The sequence below is a fragment of the Monodelphis domestica genome, chromosome 5 (genome assembly GCF_027887165.1).
Source record: "Monodelphis domestica isolate mMonDom1 chromosome 5, mMonDom1.pri, whole genome shotgun sequence".
NCBI lineage: Eukaryota > Metazoa > Chordata > Mammalia > Didelphimorphia > Didelphidae > Monodelphis > Monodelphis domestica.
The window spans coordinates 161470162-161486565 of NC_077231.1; the positions used below are offsets into that span (position 1 = coordinate 161470162).

Consider the following 16404-nt stretch of genomic DNA (forward strand, 5'->3'; position numbering starts at 1 on the left):
ATATTTGTTGTCACTTCTAAATTGGTATTATATTCAAATTTAATGCGAGTTTAATCATGTCTTCATTTAAGTCATTGCTAAAAATATAATCCAATCAATATAAAAGAAATTGTCATGTCACTAAAGATTTTCTTCCTCGTGGATAGAAATATATTGGCCCTTTAGGTCTCAAATTCAATCAGTTTTTCAATCTGTCAGTAATTCTGTCAGAAAAGAAAATAAAGTTAGTCTGGCAGGAAGTGCTTTTTATGAAGTCATATCATATTGACTACGAGATAGAATTATAGTTCTAGGTAGTAGTGGGGTGAGGAGAATTAAAATTAAAAAAAGATCTGTGGGTTTCAGTGGATTGCCAGATCAATATAAGTCAACAGTGCGATATTGTAGCTGCCAAAATTGATTCAATCTTGGGCTATTTTAAGAGTGATAGTGTTCAGAAAAAGATATCAGCTCTATTGTACTCTACCCTACCCAGATACACAGTATAAGCTTTGTTTTAGATGCCATATTTTTTGAAGAGAGAAGATAGAATTGATAAGATAGAGAATATTCTTAAGAATGTGACCACGATATTGAAGAGCCTCAGAATCTTACATTTTAATTCATTAAAGGAATTGTTCATGTTTAAACTGAAGAAGACAAGACTTCAAGATATGATAACTAACTTCAATGATCTAAATGTCAACTGTGTTGACAAGAGGTTAGACTTATTCTGTTGCCTACAGAGAAACAACAAAAGCAATAGTAGACATTTTGGATTGTTCCATTCAGGTGTGATGTAAGAAAAATCTTGCTAATAAATGAGACTTTACAAAATGGAATTTTTTTTTTTTACAATTTTGGATCTAGTTTGCTTAGGGTTTTTTATTTTAATTCATCATATGCAGTTGGGTACTTTTTTATCATTTCTTCTTTATCTCAGATCTAATTTTCCTTTAACCATTTTTGCTTTATTATTTCCATTATGAACATAATTTTGGGATTAAATTAAAATTAAAGTTTCTGTTACCTATAGAACAGTTTTTAAGTATTAAAACACCAATAAAATTTGATTTTTGATGGATTTCCTTTTTTATAAAGGTATGCTTATAATTATATTAGTGCCCTTGTCAAATCATTATGTCATATCAGTATAATTATTCATAAATAATCATAACTGATATCATATAAAATAAAGATGATTTTTAAACAAATAAATCAAATGCATAATCAGAAAACATCCATTAAATGCCTACTATGTTTCAGGAACTATGCTAGGTCTTCAGGATAGAAATGCAACAAATTAGACAATCCTTTTTCACAAGGGGAATACTTTCTAATCAAGACAAAAACAACAAAAAAACAACAACATCCAAGATTCAAATTTTGAACTATTGATAATTGTAATTAATTTTAAATTCTCATCCATTGTCATGAAACAAAGAAGTTCCTTAATGGAAAATCATTTATAAGACACATTTGAATTTGCACTTTATAGGAACTCTATTCTCTGTGCAGTCTTACCTCCCTACCTCTTTGAGGTAATCCCATAAAATTTGCTTGCCTAATTTTGAAAATATATACCATGCAAATAATTTAGAAGAAACTGATTTGTTTAAGGTAACATTTGCCAGATTAACAAATTCATCTTTATTCTTTCATGGAGTTTTTATAGTTGTATTTGGCATGAAAATGAGTCAATTCTATTTCTATTGCCATTGCTTCCTGACAAAAGTTTTTCATTTGACATACCTGGAAATGGGAAATAAAATTCTAAATCTGCAAGAAAAGTGTTCATTGACATTTAAAAATCCTCATGTCATGCAAAATATTAAGTCAAGAAAAGGTTAAATACAATTTAATCTGATGAAATACGTATGGAAAATGTTAAGAGCAGAGAAAATGCAGAAGAAACATAATAGTTACTTGAATCCATTTCCTGAAAAAAATCTTAGTGTAATTTCAAAAAAGTAGAGAGATTGGTAAGGTAATGTAACACATACTGAATTTTTATCAAGGAAGAGTATAATATTTATACAATTAAGAAAAATCAATTTCTTTCTATCTCTCTGTGTATCAATCTTTCTATTTACTCTTTTCTTTTTAAACCCTTACCTTCCGTCTTGGAATCAATACTGTGCATTGGTTCCAAGGCAGAAGAGTGGTAAGGGCTAGGCAATGGAGATTAAGTGACTTGCCCAAGGTCACACAGCTGGGAAGTGTCTGAGGTCAAATTTGAACCTAGGACCTCCCATCTCTAGGCCTGGCTCTCAATCCACTGAGATACCCAGCTGCCCCCCTCCCCCATTTACTTTTCCTGAGTAAAGTAATACAAACAAATGAAGAGATAGTTCTCTAAACTCAAAATAAGATGAAGACAGTTTTGACCAGGTATTGTGGAATTCAGGATGGTAATGAGTTTGTTTTTAAACTGGAGCTATTGTGAAGAAATCCCTTCTTCAAGGCATATGCATATCTTTTTTTTTATTTTTTAAGTTTTATTTAAATGATTAAGAACATTTTTCCATGATTCTATGATTCATGTTCTTTTCCTCTCCTCTTTCCTCCCCCTCCCATAGCCAATACTCAATTCCAGTGGGTTTTACATGTGTCATTGATCAAGACCTAATTCCATATTATTGATAATTTCACCAGGGTGATCGTTTAGAGTCTACATCCCCAATCATATCCCCATCAACCCTTGTGAGCTGTTGTTTTTCTTCTGTGTTTCTGCTCTCACTCTGGATGTGAATAGCATCTTTCTCATAAGTCCCTCAAAATAGACCTGGATCATTGCATTGATACTAGTAGAGAAGTCCACTAAGTTTGATTGTGCCACCAAGATATGCATATCATTAAGACACTTTCATTTAAAGCTCTTGTCCAACCTAAAGTTCTAGAGAGTTTCCAGATATCATAGAAAAATTAAGCAAAATGTCTAAAATCACACAATCACTGTAGCAGAAGGAAAATGTGAAATTTTGACAACTACTTTGGGGAAAGTCAATATTGTAGTGGAGACTTTTTCCAGAAGAAGAAAGAACTCAATATCCTCCAAGTTTCCTTTAGTTAGAAGAATATATAATTGTCTGGTTCAATGAATTATATGACCTCATTTCCATCCTTTTGCCCATTTTCCTCCCCTCAAAGATAGACTATTTGTATTTTCTGTGAGGAACTAATCTGTGTGAGTGGTCCCAGCAATACAGGCAGATTGGAAACCCTGATAAAGAGGAGAAATGCAGAGATTTGGGGTTTTCCTAAAATCAACTTTATAGGTTTCCTCCTCTACTATCTTGCTATGAATCTGACACTAAGTGGGAAGAATGCCATGGCTTTCTACATTCCTGTACTAGTTTGCCAATCAGCAGTTTAACATATAAACACAAATTTTCCACATAGTCAGATGAGAGAATTGGACTGGAGACAGGCCAGTGTTGTAATGGTAGCAACAGCATGCCTGGCCCGGCATCCTCCGTGGCAAGCACAGTTAGAAGCAGTTAACTACCCACTCCAAAAGTTCTTAAGCTATTCTCAGAGCCACACAGGAAGCTTTTTGTGAACCAAATATGAACAGCTGAACATAAAACCACTTTGAATTCAGAATCAAAGAGTGGAGGAGAGAGAGGGGCTTTTCTCTCACTCTGAGACCCGAGGGGGGCATTGTTGTCAACCTTCTTTTAGCAGAGAAAGAAATTGGGGAGGGGGAGAAATATACACACATGTATATAGATCTGTACACATATTCACATATATGTGAGTATATATACATGACATATATGTATATATACATAAATATACCGAGTGCAAGGCAATTTCATCATTGCATTCATTTTCCAGCATTTATACAATATTTTAATTTTCACCATTAAACACTGAGTTAATAACTTTTTAACCAAATATTCTAATAGATGTTTGTCTGTAAGTGCTATTAGTGAGAATGATAGCTATATATTCAGGTGTCCCCAAAATTATAGCACAGATTTAAACTTAAACATGACTAAGACTTTTGGGGTATTCTGATAAGCATATCTGATGGTATATGTTCATATAAAGCAGATGTCTGTGCATTTATATATATATGTGTGGATATAGGATTGTAGTTATAATACGTGTGTGTAGCAACACAATGATTTTACTGATATAGGGAATACCCTGGTGGGGGGGGGGGCACTTCAATTTTTAACTGCTCTGAAATACAAAGGTTTGCCTAGACACTAAGAAATCATGTGATTTGCCTAAAGTCAATCAGCTAGTGTTTGTCAAAGCCCAGATTTCAATCCCATTTTTCCTGACTCCAGGCTTGATTCTTTAACCACTATGGCAAGCTGAGTCACTTCAAAAATCCCTAACAAATCAATTATTTTCCCTTCTCAGAGTGATTTTTTTTAAATACCACATATATAATGGAAAGGAGAAGAGAGTGTTTTTTTTCTTTTATGAACTGTAGAAAATCCAAATAGGCAGTGGAAATGTTATATATTTACAAATGTGCTCTACAAACTGTCCTGTTATTTTCTTTTTTTTTACTTATTGGTTTTATGCTAAAATAAAGTCCACTACCCTAATAAAGATTGGGTATTAAGATGTTTAAAACTAGTATTGTTATGGGGCAGCAGGGTAGCTTAGTGGATTGAAAGTAAGACCTACAGACAGGAGGTCCTAGGTTCAAATTTGGCCTCAGACGCTTCCTAGCTGTGTGACCCCGGTCAAGTCACTTAACTCACATTAAATAGCCTTTACTGCTCTTCTGCCTTGGAACTAATATACAGTATTTATTCTAAGACAAAAGGTAAGAGTTTTTTTTTAAACTAGTATTGTTTCCTTCTCATGAAAAGAAATTAATATCAAATTAATATCCAAAATATCAAAATTGATATCAAACTCAAAACCAGAAATGAGTCACTAAACTGTACATAAAGATCCCTAGAGGATACATTTTAACTTATAAAATTACTTGTTTATAACATCTTTATGTTGTTTTATTTTTATTTATTTAATTACTTAGTTTGTAGGTAGTGTTTGACATCTTTGGACTAAATCTAAAGTTCTTTGAGTCTATGATTTTTAAAGCATCATTTGTTTGAATCAGTAGAAAATTAATTATTGAGGATCATGTACTTAGTTTACATATTAAAATAGAGAAATAAATTTCCTTCTGTCAATGTGTTGACGTATCCCTCATGTGTCATCTTTCTTTTTTAGTAAGGACTACATAACTACAGTCAAACTTTCAATATTTCATTAAAAAAATAAAAAAACTTGAATTGAATAAATCAAAAATTGATTTCCAGATGTGCATTTTTATCAACATAATTAAAATATCAGCCATTCTAGGAACAGAACACTATGATAGGTAATTTGATTTCAGGGAATAGCTAATTAAAATAATATTTCTGACCCATATTATTGATTAGTCTAATTCCAAAAAGTTAATTTCTGTTACATAATGTAGATATTAATTTATACATGTAGGCACATATACAATTTAATTCATTTCTCTATTAATCTCTTTGTCCAAAATTCATATATCTGTGTGTATGTATGTATGTATGTATATATATGTATGAATATTCTAAAAATACATAGGAGGACAAACAGTGAAATAATTAACTATAGACTTTCCCTGGTCTTCAATGTTTCTTCTACTTTAAAATGGCATTATAATATCTTATTAATTTTTAACCACATTCCAAAGTTGAAGTGTAACAATTTATCCAATATTTCATTGCTCTTCTGCCCAATTATATCTGATACCCATCTGCTTAAAAAGGGGAAATATGATGGAGCTTATGTTATGAAGTTAACTTCCTACCTGTGTGAATTTAGGCAATTCACTTCATTTCTCCAGATTTTAAACTTTCTTACCTATAAAATAAAGGAAATAAAATAATTTACCTAAAAGATTCCTTGAAGTTCTGAATCTATATCCCATACTCCTATGCGTATATAAAAGAGGAGGAAGAAAAAGAGTAAGAATATCACTAGCAAGTCAGACAAAAGTTGATGAAACAATCTAAGAGAGCAATGGCAACTCAGGACACCAATATTTAATTAATTTAGCAGAGATCTAGCTAGGAAAAGTTGCATTCGCAATCTTGCCTCTGCCCTATACCTTTTGTGTGTAAGACATTGAGTAAGTCAAATAATATAACTAGACCTCAATTCTTCATCTGTAAAAGGAGTGAGTTGGGTTAGATGTCCTCTAAGGTTCCTTTCAGCTCTAAATCTTTGAGACACACACAGGTATAGACATATGTAAGGTACTTATATCTAAAGTGTGTGCTTCTTTCATATATATGTATGTATACACATATATAAATGATATATGTATATATGTATATATATATGCATATATATAGAGAGAGAGAAAGAGAGAGAGAGAGAGAGAGAGAAATTGAGAGGGGGAGGGAGAGATGGAGTATATATATAAAATATATAGAGAGAGTGAATATTCGATCAGAGTTCCTCCTATTTGTCTTTTCCTTTGTTTGTACATAATTGTTTACACCCTGTCTTCCTCATTAGACTCCTTGAAAACAGGGACTTTTTTCTTTTTATTTGTTTCTTTGTTTTTGTTTTTGTTTTTCTTTGTATCCCCAGGGCTTAGCACAATGCCTGGAACATGGTAGGTACTTATCAATTACTACATGACTGAATGACTCTAATTTTCTATAGTAGTACATATGTTAAGAGAAGAAAAAATTATTAGATCTAATCAATAAAATATATAAAAGAGATGCTGAGAAAACTGTGGTTTTCTGGTTTTGAACAATTTTGTGTTGTGTGACATTATAAATAAGCATCATCTGGGACTGTATATCTTGGAATAGTATTTTCTACCATGGAGGGACAATAATCCTGGTGTGTGGACAACCTTTGACCAACTGCTTAACATAAAATCATAACACTCTATTGCTTAGCCAACTGTTTAATACAAAATCATAAACTACTGTGCCATGCCCTGCATTTGAGTGTTTTAACAAATAATCCATGTTCAGCTGTCGCCTAAAAGCCTATGCAGTTAATTTATATGCAATTCTTGGCTGGGGGCCTCATATTTTTAGATGTACCCTACTTTAAAAGACTTGATTTTTAACTTAATGAAGTGGCATTGGTGACAAGCCACAATTAAGAGTGAAGTTCCTGCAACAAAGGGGACAAATATTTTACTATAAAGTGCTAACTGACTCAAAACTAGTAAGTCAGAGGGTATTTTTTAACTACTTAGATGAGTTGTAGTGTGGGATTATTTTTTCAGTTATGTGTCTCAAATTCCACCATCCCTCTCAAAAGGAATTCTGAAGTAAACTTTAGGATAACCAGGTAAGAATGAAAGGAGATTATTTTTTAAATCAAAATGGAAACACAAAATGAATGTTCTCTTAAAGCTAATGTTATAGCCAGCTAAGATGATATAACAGAGAATCAATAACTCCTATTCTCTATTAGACCTGCATTTCAATTCCATAATTGCAGATGGAATAAAGAACAAAAGGGAGTCACTTAGGGCCCTTTACCTAGTATAACATGGACCCATATCACCACCATAAATCCATATGCAGTGAAAACTGGTTCTGAAGATAGCAACCATTAGTCATAGAATGTGGAAATCATTTATATTCCATAAGCCATTTTATCCATGTGAATAAGGCCCTAAGAAGCAATCACTCTTATTTATCTATCTACAGTATGAAAAAATGAACAAATGAGCAAGTGTTGTATGCATATATTAGTATGGTTGTATGTATTTATGTGCCTCGAGGAAATAGCTCTATGCTGCATATAATCATTATGACACCATAGCTGAAGCTTTTGTAAATGGATACTGCAAGATATCCCTTTGGATTCTATATTTTATCAGACTAAATTGATTCTCATTAAATGTATTTTGCCATTAGCAAACTCTTTTCAGTAATGTATGGAAAATATTTCTAGAAAATGAAGACCAGAAAAAAAGATAGCTAAAATCCTGTTACCTATATAGGTGGATCTTAGATTTCCCAGGATCTTATAGTCTTCAGATAAAATTTGACTTTAAATTAAATGTCATGGATATTCATTAACTCAATCAATTGCTAGAATGATAGAAATAGAAACTGACAAATTTGGAAGACACATTACATATCATCGAGCTATTTTAGCTAATATGGTTTTGTACATATACTTCAGAAGCATGTGTTGGGAGTTTCAGTTCTTTGAAGAGAGATATTTGTTTCATTTTTGAGTCCTCAGTGCCTGGCCTAACCCAGTGCCTGGAAGATGATAATGGATTCTCAGGAAATGCATAGGGATTTATTAGACCAGAGAAGAGAAGCTGAGTGCCTAAGGTCACACAGTAAAACCAACATCAAATCATCTATAAGTAATAGTAGAATGCAAACTGCTTGATAGGAAGGTCTATCTTCTTAATTTGCTTATTTTATCCCCAGCATTTAAGGCAGTGCCTGGCACATAGTAGGTGTTCAATAAAGCTTCTATCTATCTATCTATCTATCTATCTATCTATCTATCTATCTATCTATCTATCTATCTATCTATCTGTCTGTCTGTCTGTCTGTCTGTCTGTCTGTCTGTCTATCTACTCTATCAATCTGCCTACCTCTCTATCCATCACCATATAGTTCAAATCCTTAAGCTTATATTGACATTACAGACTAGGAAATAGACATTTATAAAGGTAAACTCATTTGAATGTGGTCAAATAGGAAGTTAGTGGCAAAGCTAAAATTCTAATATAGAATTTTCTCATCTCCTAATTGTTTTATTGTCCACTAGGAAAATTGGAAGTTCAGATTAAAGTGTATAGAAAGAGGGAAAAACTAGTACCATCCCAATTCCCATTTCCTTTCCTTTGTCTCTAGATGTAAATACTCCACAAATAGACCACACTTTGAAAGATAGTTTGAATATGCAGATTATTTTACTACTGATAAAGGGAAAGGGTTAAGGAGACACATATTTATTAAGTGTCTACTATCTACCAGGCAATATGCTAAGTGCTTTTTTATACAAGTTTTATTTCATTGGCTCTTCAAAACAACCCTATGAGGTAGGTGCTGTTATAATTCCCATTTTACAGTTGTAGAAATTGAAACATGTAGAGAATAAATGACTTGCCCAGGAACTAGTAAGTATTTGAGGCTACTTTAATTTAATTACTTCCTAATTCCAGAACCAAAGCTCTATCTATTGGATCATTTTTTATCTTCATTCCTTAATGTTATTTTAAATTGTGAAAGGTATTAATTGCATTGATTATTTGAGATTTTTTTTAAAGAATGTTTGATGTAGGAGGACAGAGATCAGAGCGAAAGAAATGGATTCACTGTTTTGAAGGCGTTACCTGTATAATATTCTGTGCAGCTCTCAGTGCCTATGATATGGTCCTGGTGGAAGATGAACAAGTGGTGAGTCCAGATATAAAATATGATTTAATTTGAATAGAAAACAAAAAAAAATCCTGTTTCCCAATGCTACAGTGAACATATGAACTATTTCTTTGCACATTGTTGATCTTTAAAAGATACATTCTCTCAACCTCTTTGCATATCTCGCTCAAGTAAAGATGAAGCTTTGTGAAAAATGGAATATATCTATTCACAATTCTCATCATCTCTATTCAACAGAATCGAATGCATGAAAGCCTTCACCTGTTCAATAGCATCTGCAATCACAAGTACTTTGCTACTACTTCTATTGTCCTGTTTCTCAACAAAAAAGATCTTTTTCAAGAAAAAGTAGCCAAGGTTCATCTTAGTATCTGTTTTCCAGAATACACAGGTAAGATTTGTTATACAAACTCTATAACCATTCAATCAAACCTACAATAGTTTACTGTATACCATATATCTAGGGTCCCTGAATATATATAAATATATAGAAATATGTGTATTTAAAGGTGATACTTAGGATAATGTTGTTTTTCATGTTCATAAGCATAATGAGAAAAGATGAATTTCACACTGGTAAATTTTTCTATACTATATATAATGAAAAAACGCGTCTATTGAATGAAGAGGAAAACTAGACCACTGAGGCATTGATAATGATTAAATGAAAATATTTATTTCCACATAACTATAAGGTGTCAAAAGACTATGTTAAAAAGCTAATAAGTATCTGATTTTAAAACTATTTTATATAAAGGAGACTTTAAATGTCACAAATATTTTGGGGCTTTCTAGGAAGAAAATTGATTTACCAAAAGGCAATCTGTATTTCCAATTCAATTCATGCATTTTAAAACTTTCTAAATTTGCCTTTTTGTCAATAATTGAAAAAAACATGAATAGGATTTTTTAAGAAACTCAAGTTTAGTCTATTCTTGTAAGTGAAAATAAGTGAAGGGGAAATGACCATGATTAAAAAACAAATTCTACTTCAGTAGCCTCTGCTCTAGTATCTGGGCTAGCATAAATGTCATGGAGAACAAGGCCATCTCTTGCACAGATGTTTGTCAATTTGTGATTTAAAAGTACTTTAGTCATAAAAATTATAAAACTTCAACAGACATTTATTACTTATAGAACAATTTGCTAAATGCTAGAAAATTTCTGTTTGTTTCACTAGACCTGAAGAGAGATCTCTTAGAATCATAGATTTATATCAGACAATGAAACCTACTCTTTCATTTTAGAAACAAGAAAGCTTAGGTAAAAAATGGCAAGGTGACTTTCCCAGGCATATACAGAGAATATATATCAAAAGTGGGACTTGAAGCTCATTCTTATGATTCTGAGGTCCTGCTACTTAGGAGAGGTAGGAAGATTAAGTAAGATATCTATTTTTATGGAACAAATGCTTAAAACTATATAATGCAGCTAGGTGCACTGGATAGAGCATCAGGTCTGGAGTCAGGAAGACTCACCTTCCTGAGTTCAAATCTGACCTCAGACATTCCCTAACTCTGTGACCCTCGGCAAGTCACTTAACCTTGGTTGCCTCGGTTTCCTTATCTGTAAAATGAGCTGGAGAAGGAAAAAGCAAACCACTCCAGTTTCTATGCTAAGAAAAACCCAAAAGGGATCAGAGGCAGGGAAAACTAAAAAAATTACTTAAAAACAATTAGAAGTATGATTATGATTACGCATTGCTATCTGTTTAAAGCATGTCAAAGAATATTTTCTAGCAACTCATAGAAGATAAAAAAAAATCCATCCCCATAGGCAAATCCCAATAGCCCTACCCCATCCAATATCAAGCTTCATCTAAACAAAATTCCAATTTTAAAGAACAACAAATAAATTGAGATATTTTTATTGAGAATTACTAATGAATCCATCTTATGTACTACTGTTAGACTAAACTTTTAAAATATTATTTTCATTTATATCCTGAAAAATGTAAAGTAGTTTCCTATTGCTAATCCCATTAAATTCAGACTTCTTAGACCTTCTACAATCTATTCCTACATTATCTGTCTAATCTTATCTCTTATTACACTTCAAGCTATATTATATGTACATTGCACTCAGGTCTGTCCCTCCTGTCATGTTGTTTTTATTTGCTTCTAATGCCTTCCCAACACACATTCAAATTCTGTCCATCCTTTAAAATCCATTTTAATTTTCACCTCTATTTTTGAAGTCTTCTATGTTTACTTGGTCTCACTAACGACTTTTTGTACCAATGGACCCAGGCTTCCAACGCCGAGAGAGTGGGACTGTCTCTGTGCATCGACTTTTCCACTTAAATCTTCATGCACAGGTGTCTTTGTGCACAAAAATGCACAGACAATCGTCATCCTCGGTTCAAGAGACAACCAACACTTACAGTCTAATTTGATGACACCCTCCCCAAGTTAGGGTCAGGCAAGTCATGACCCCTAAATATAGAGCACACCTCATGTATTTTAAACATTATTATGTGCTAAAGAAGAACTTAACTTTAAAAAATGATTTAATTTTTAATGTTTGATGACAATATTTATAATTTTGCCTGTGAAATAAGCAATAGCATATTCTTTAAAGTATTCAGTATTTGGAGTTTTAATATCTGATGTATTTTTGTTCCTGTCTCTTTTAATCTAGGACCAAATACATTTGAAGATGCAGGGAACTATATCAAGAACCAATTCCTAGATCTGAATTTGAAAAAAGAAGACAAGGAGATTTACTCTCACATGACATGTGCTACTGACACCCAGAATGTCAAGTTTGTTTTTGATGCAGTGACAGATATCATCATCAAAGAAAACTTAAAAGACTGTGGTCTCTTTTAATTGCTGTTTATAAATATGCCTTGCTCATGTGTTATTTTCATAGGATAAAGGAGGAAATGCTGGGTGTTCTGCTGTATTTGGACACATTTTAACTGACTTAGAATTAGAGTTAGGATGATAGAGCAAGGGTTTGGTGCCCAAATGGTTCAATGACCTCTTGCTTAAACATTACCTGTATTGTTTTTGACATCATCAATAACTAAACTTACTGTGGATGTCTAATATGAACCTAGAGAAGTGTGTGACTTCATATAGTTCCTTTGGCTTCTTATATTTTTGCTTCTGTAATATTTTTGAATTCTAAAATAGGGCATATTGATGACATCTAACATTTAAAAATAGCCTTCCCGGTTGTGGCCTAGATTCTTTTAGGAGAGAAACTATGGGAAATGAAGGGCATTAGAATATACTTCAAAGGTCAAATAATTTTAAGTGTCTATTTTGATTAGGAATTGAGTTGAAAGGTTTCACTCACAAATGAATGGAAGTTATTATGGACTAATCTGGTTAATTTCACATAGCAAAGCTTTTTTCATATAAATTATAGCTTTAGGAATTTTATATACAAAGAATTACTTAGAATACTAACCAAATCCATTTATTTTATTTTTTAATCATTTGAATATTTGAATGGTCCATGATTTCATCAGTATGAATATACCTGATGTGAATACAGAAAAAAGACCCTTCTAAGTTTTCCAGGGTTTTCATTGCCAAAAAAAAAAAATCCTAATTATTAACATTCTGGTGATGAGACTCTATATTTAGTGAGACTGTTCTTCTGATGATAAGCACAGTTTGTCTCTGAGGCGTTACTCCAAGATGGTCATAGAGCATCAGCTGGATATGTCTGAGTGTACCAGAATACACAGCACATGTTCTATTTAAGTTTATTATCATACTCAAATCTTTCAGATTTGATGGGATTTGATGTTGTGCTGAAATAGTCTCTAAGAATTCAGAGCCCTCTACGGGTTATTATGAGGCATGGGAGTAGGATTTTTGTTGAGATGTTTTTCCTCTTATGACATTAATTTTGAATTATCCTTTCAATTTCATATGGTGAAACAATGTACTCAGTTTGCACCTTCTTTGGTGAGGATTGAGAAAGGAGAAAAATCACCTTTTGCCTGAATTAAAGATTCCCCAAAGTACTTTGGACTTGGATTTTTCCAACTATCCCCATAGGTGGGCTCCTTAGAATGGAAGGAATAAAGTATATTTTTATTTACTATCAAGAGACACACATAGAGAACAATCCACAGCATGGTAGAAGAAACAATTTCTTCCTGTATGAAGTTGTTTCACAGAGAAATGTGGTATAATGGACAGAGAGCCCATCAAAAAGATCTGACGTGAATGTCCCTTCACTAAGATATACTAGCTTATGTGTTTGGGGAAGTCAATTAACATAACTGTACAAGACTTTAAGTTGCAACCAGTCAAAAATTATTAAGTACCTATTACAAAAGCATAATTGTTAGCCCTTGGAAAATAAAGAAGAGTAAAAAATAAAACAAATATAAAAAACAACAAAACAAAATAGTTCTTGAGTTCAAGGAGCTTATAGTCTAATGCAGGAGACTACATGCAAATAACTGTTTAGAAATATGGTACATCTTGAGAAAATGCAGGAATAGGAGAAACTAAGATAAAATATACTAAAACAAAAGAGGACAAAGAAAGGCTTCTTGCAGAAGGTGAGACCTTTGCTGAGACAAAATAATAAAGGGAAGTGAGGAGGCAGAAAGGAGAAAGCACAATCTTCTAAGCACAGAGAACAGCCACTAAAAGTGGAGAGAATCAAGATGTGGATTGTTTTGTGTGAAGAACAGCATGGACACCAATTTCGTTATATCGTGGAGATGCCAATGTTTACTGATAAAGTTAGCATCTTCTCCCAAGATATCCTCATATCAATTAAAACATAAATCCACCTCCTATCCCTCTGAGGCTATATTGGTCATACTTCATAAAGCTATAGGTGATTAAGGAAAGCAATATTCCTGAAGTCATGATAATTTTATAACCAAATCAGCAGACATCATAATTATAGCTGTCAATGACACTGAGTGACTTCCTTAGGAGCCATGACCTAAATAAAGTACAGAGAAGGAGATCCTGAGGATGTAAGAAATAAGATTACCAATGGTACCCATTCAACAATCTATTTTAAATATTATTATGTATTTCTATCTTGGAAAATGTGTACATTTAAAAATCTAATTCAGTGCTTGCAGACACATTTATTTAGAGGAAATATTCACTGACTTTTTAAAATTGCATTTTGTTGCTTAGTGAAATAATACATTTTAAATTTGTTCTTCAAAGAAACTTCTAAAAGGGACTGATTATATATAAATATGGCCTATCTTGAAACTTAAGTAATAGGAACCAACAATGCAACCCAACAACTATTCTTTAAAATGAGTTAATTATATATTTTTTTTCTTTTGAATAAGTAGCAATAAGTATAAGTGAGTAATGATATTTTCCAATAGTTATTCATTACATTGACTTAGTAATTTGTTATTTTTGTAATTTCAATGTAATTCATATGTTATATTTGTCAGAAAAACAAGTGTAATTTTCATTAATTTCATCATTCTGCTTTGAGTAGGGTGTCTTGTGGGCTTTATTTATAAATATTATCTAACACTTTTCCCAGAAAGCAAGCAGATGGAGAATAGCACCTATTAGAAAAAGAACACATTTGACATTTTCTTCTGAAAATAGGAATGATTGAGTAGTGGCCAGATAATAATAGGAGACATTGTTGGGGAAGTATTCTTGGTCAGGCTACAAATAGGATTAGATGATCTTTGAGCTCCATTCCAACTTAAGTTTTTGTGATTCTATCATCTCGGAAAAGAATATTGACTTAAAAATAAAAGAAAAACAGTTTATCCATGAAAGAAACTTCTCTGGCAGGAAACACTTAGCCAAATAAGGGTAGTTCAACATCTTACCAGTAATAAAGTAATTCATGAGGGTAGATTTCTATCATCAGGAGAATTTTCCAGGAAAAAAGCATTTTGACTGATTCCCAGGAAAACAAGTTTCCATTCTGCTATCCTCAGACTATAGAGTCATGAAAAGCTGAACTTTGCAAATACTTGCCAAAGTGTAAAGGGTACAGGATAAATTATACAAATAAATGTACAAATAAATTGAATGTTGGTGTTGTGTCCATTGACAGTACTTAATGATCACTTAGATGACTATATTCTATATCCCTATATTCCTACATCTAATACTTTTAAGGTACAATCAACTGAAAGAACAGATTGGCTCAGTGTCAAGAAACACTAGAAAAGCATTCCACTCCCCAGTAATAGAGCATTAGCACTTTATTTCATCATTAAGCTTTGTTCAAAACAAGTTCAGATCAAGATCAGTGACTTGAGCAATGATTAGACCTAAATGACATTTGTTAATTGAAAAAATGAAGAGAGAAATGTAACATCATTTATATTGTTTTTCCTTTGAAAATTTGATGACTTTGTGTTTTGACTTCCTTCTATTGTAACTGAAACATTAGTAACCAATCAATTAAAAGACGGATTGTTTTTTTGTGACTGGCTTCACCAAGATGAATGTGTTTTTCTCCAAACTTTAGCTCTGATTTTAACAGAAATGAATGGGAAGTGTGTCTAGATCCTACTTGGTTGTATTTACCTATTAATTCCTTCTCTGAAATGTTATTCAGAAATATTTATTCTCATGTACATAAAGAAATATGTACATGTATTCATGGAAGGAAGTGGAATCCTGCATCATGACATAATCATTAATTCATCAGAGGTGTTTATTAGAAGTGTGTGCAGTGCATTAAACATCCCCAAAATAGAATTTTTCATTATAGTGATGTCCAAAAGAGAAAGCAAATATTCTTTAGAATTATGTTTTTCAAATTTTGGTCTACTATTTCAGGTATCCCACATCTTTTTAACTAGCAGAACTATTTTTTCATGTTTCTAAAGCCTTAAACTCACTTAAAGCGGTTGACAGTTTGGTGGTGACTCTACAAATAGGAACAAGGGAACTGATAATGAAACTTCAGATGAAAATTCCTCTGTCTGAAGTTCTTCACAACCTACCCCTTCCTATCATTCCAGCATTCTTATACTTATAGTATTCCAGTACTTTTCATATTGGTCTACTTGCTGTTCTTCTAACATAATATTAAATCTCTTATCTCA

At 32.4% G+C, this 16404-nt stretch overlaps 1 protein-coding gene across 1 annotated transcript in view; it reads left to right on the forward strand.

Annotated features, from left to right (window-relative positions):
• Nucleotides 1–12858, forward strand: part of GNAT3 (G protein subunit alpha transducin 3) — a 76390-nt gene extending 63532 nt beyond the window's left edge. Inside the window, exons 6-8 of the mRNA XM_001364423.3 lie at nucleotides 9260–9389; nucleotides 9609–9762; nucleotides 12012–12858. Of these exons, the coding sequence (XP_001364460.1) occupies nucleotides 9260–9389; nucleotides 9609–9762; nucleotides 12012–12202 (475 nt within the window). The 3' untranslated portion in view covers nucleotides 12203–12858. The remainder of the gene's footprint in view (nucleotides 1–9259; nucleotides 9390–9608; nucleotides 9763–12011) is intronic.
• Nucleotides 12859–16404: the final 3546 nt, after the last annotated feature.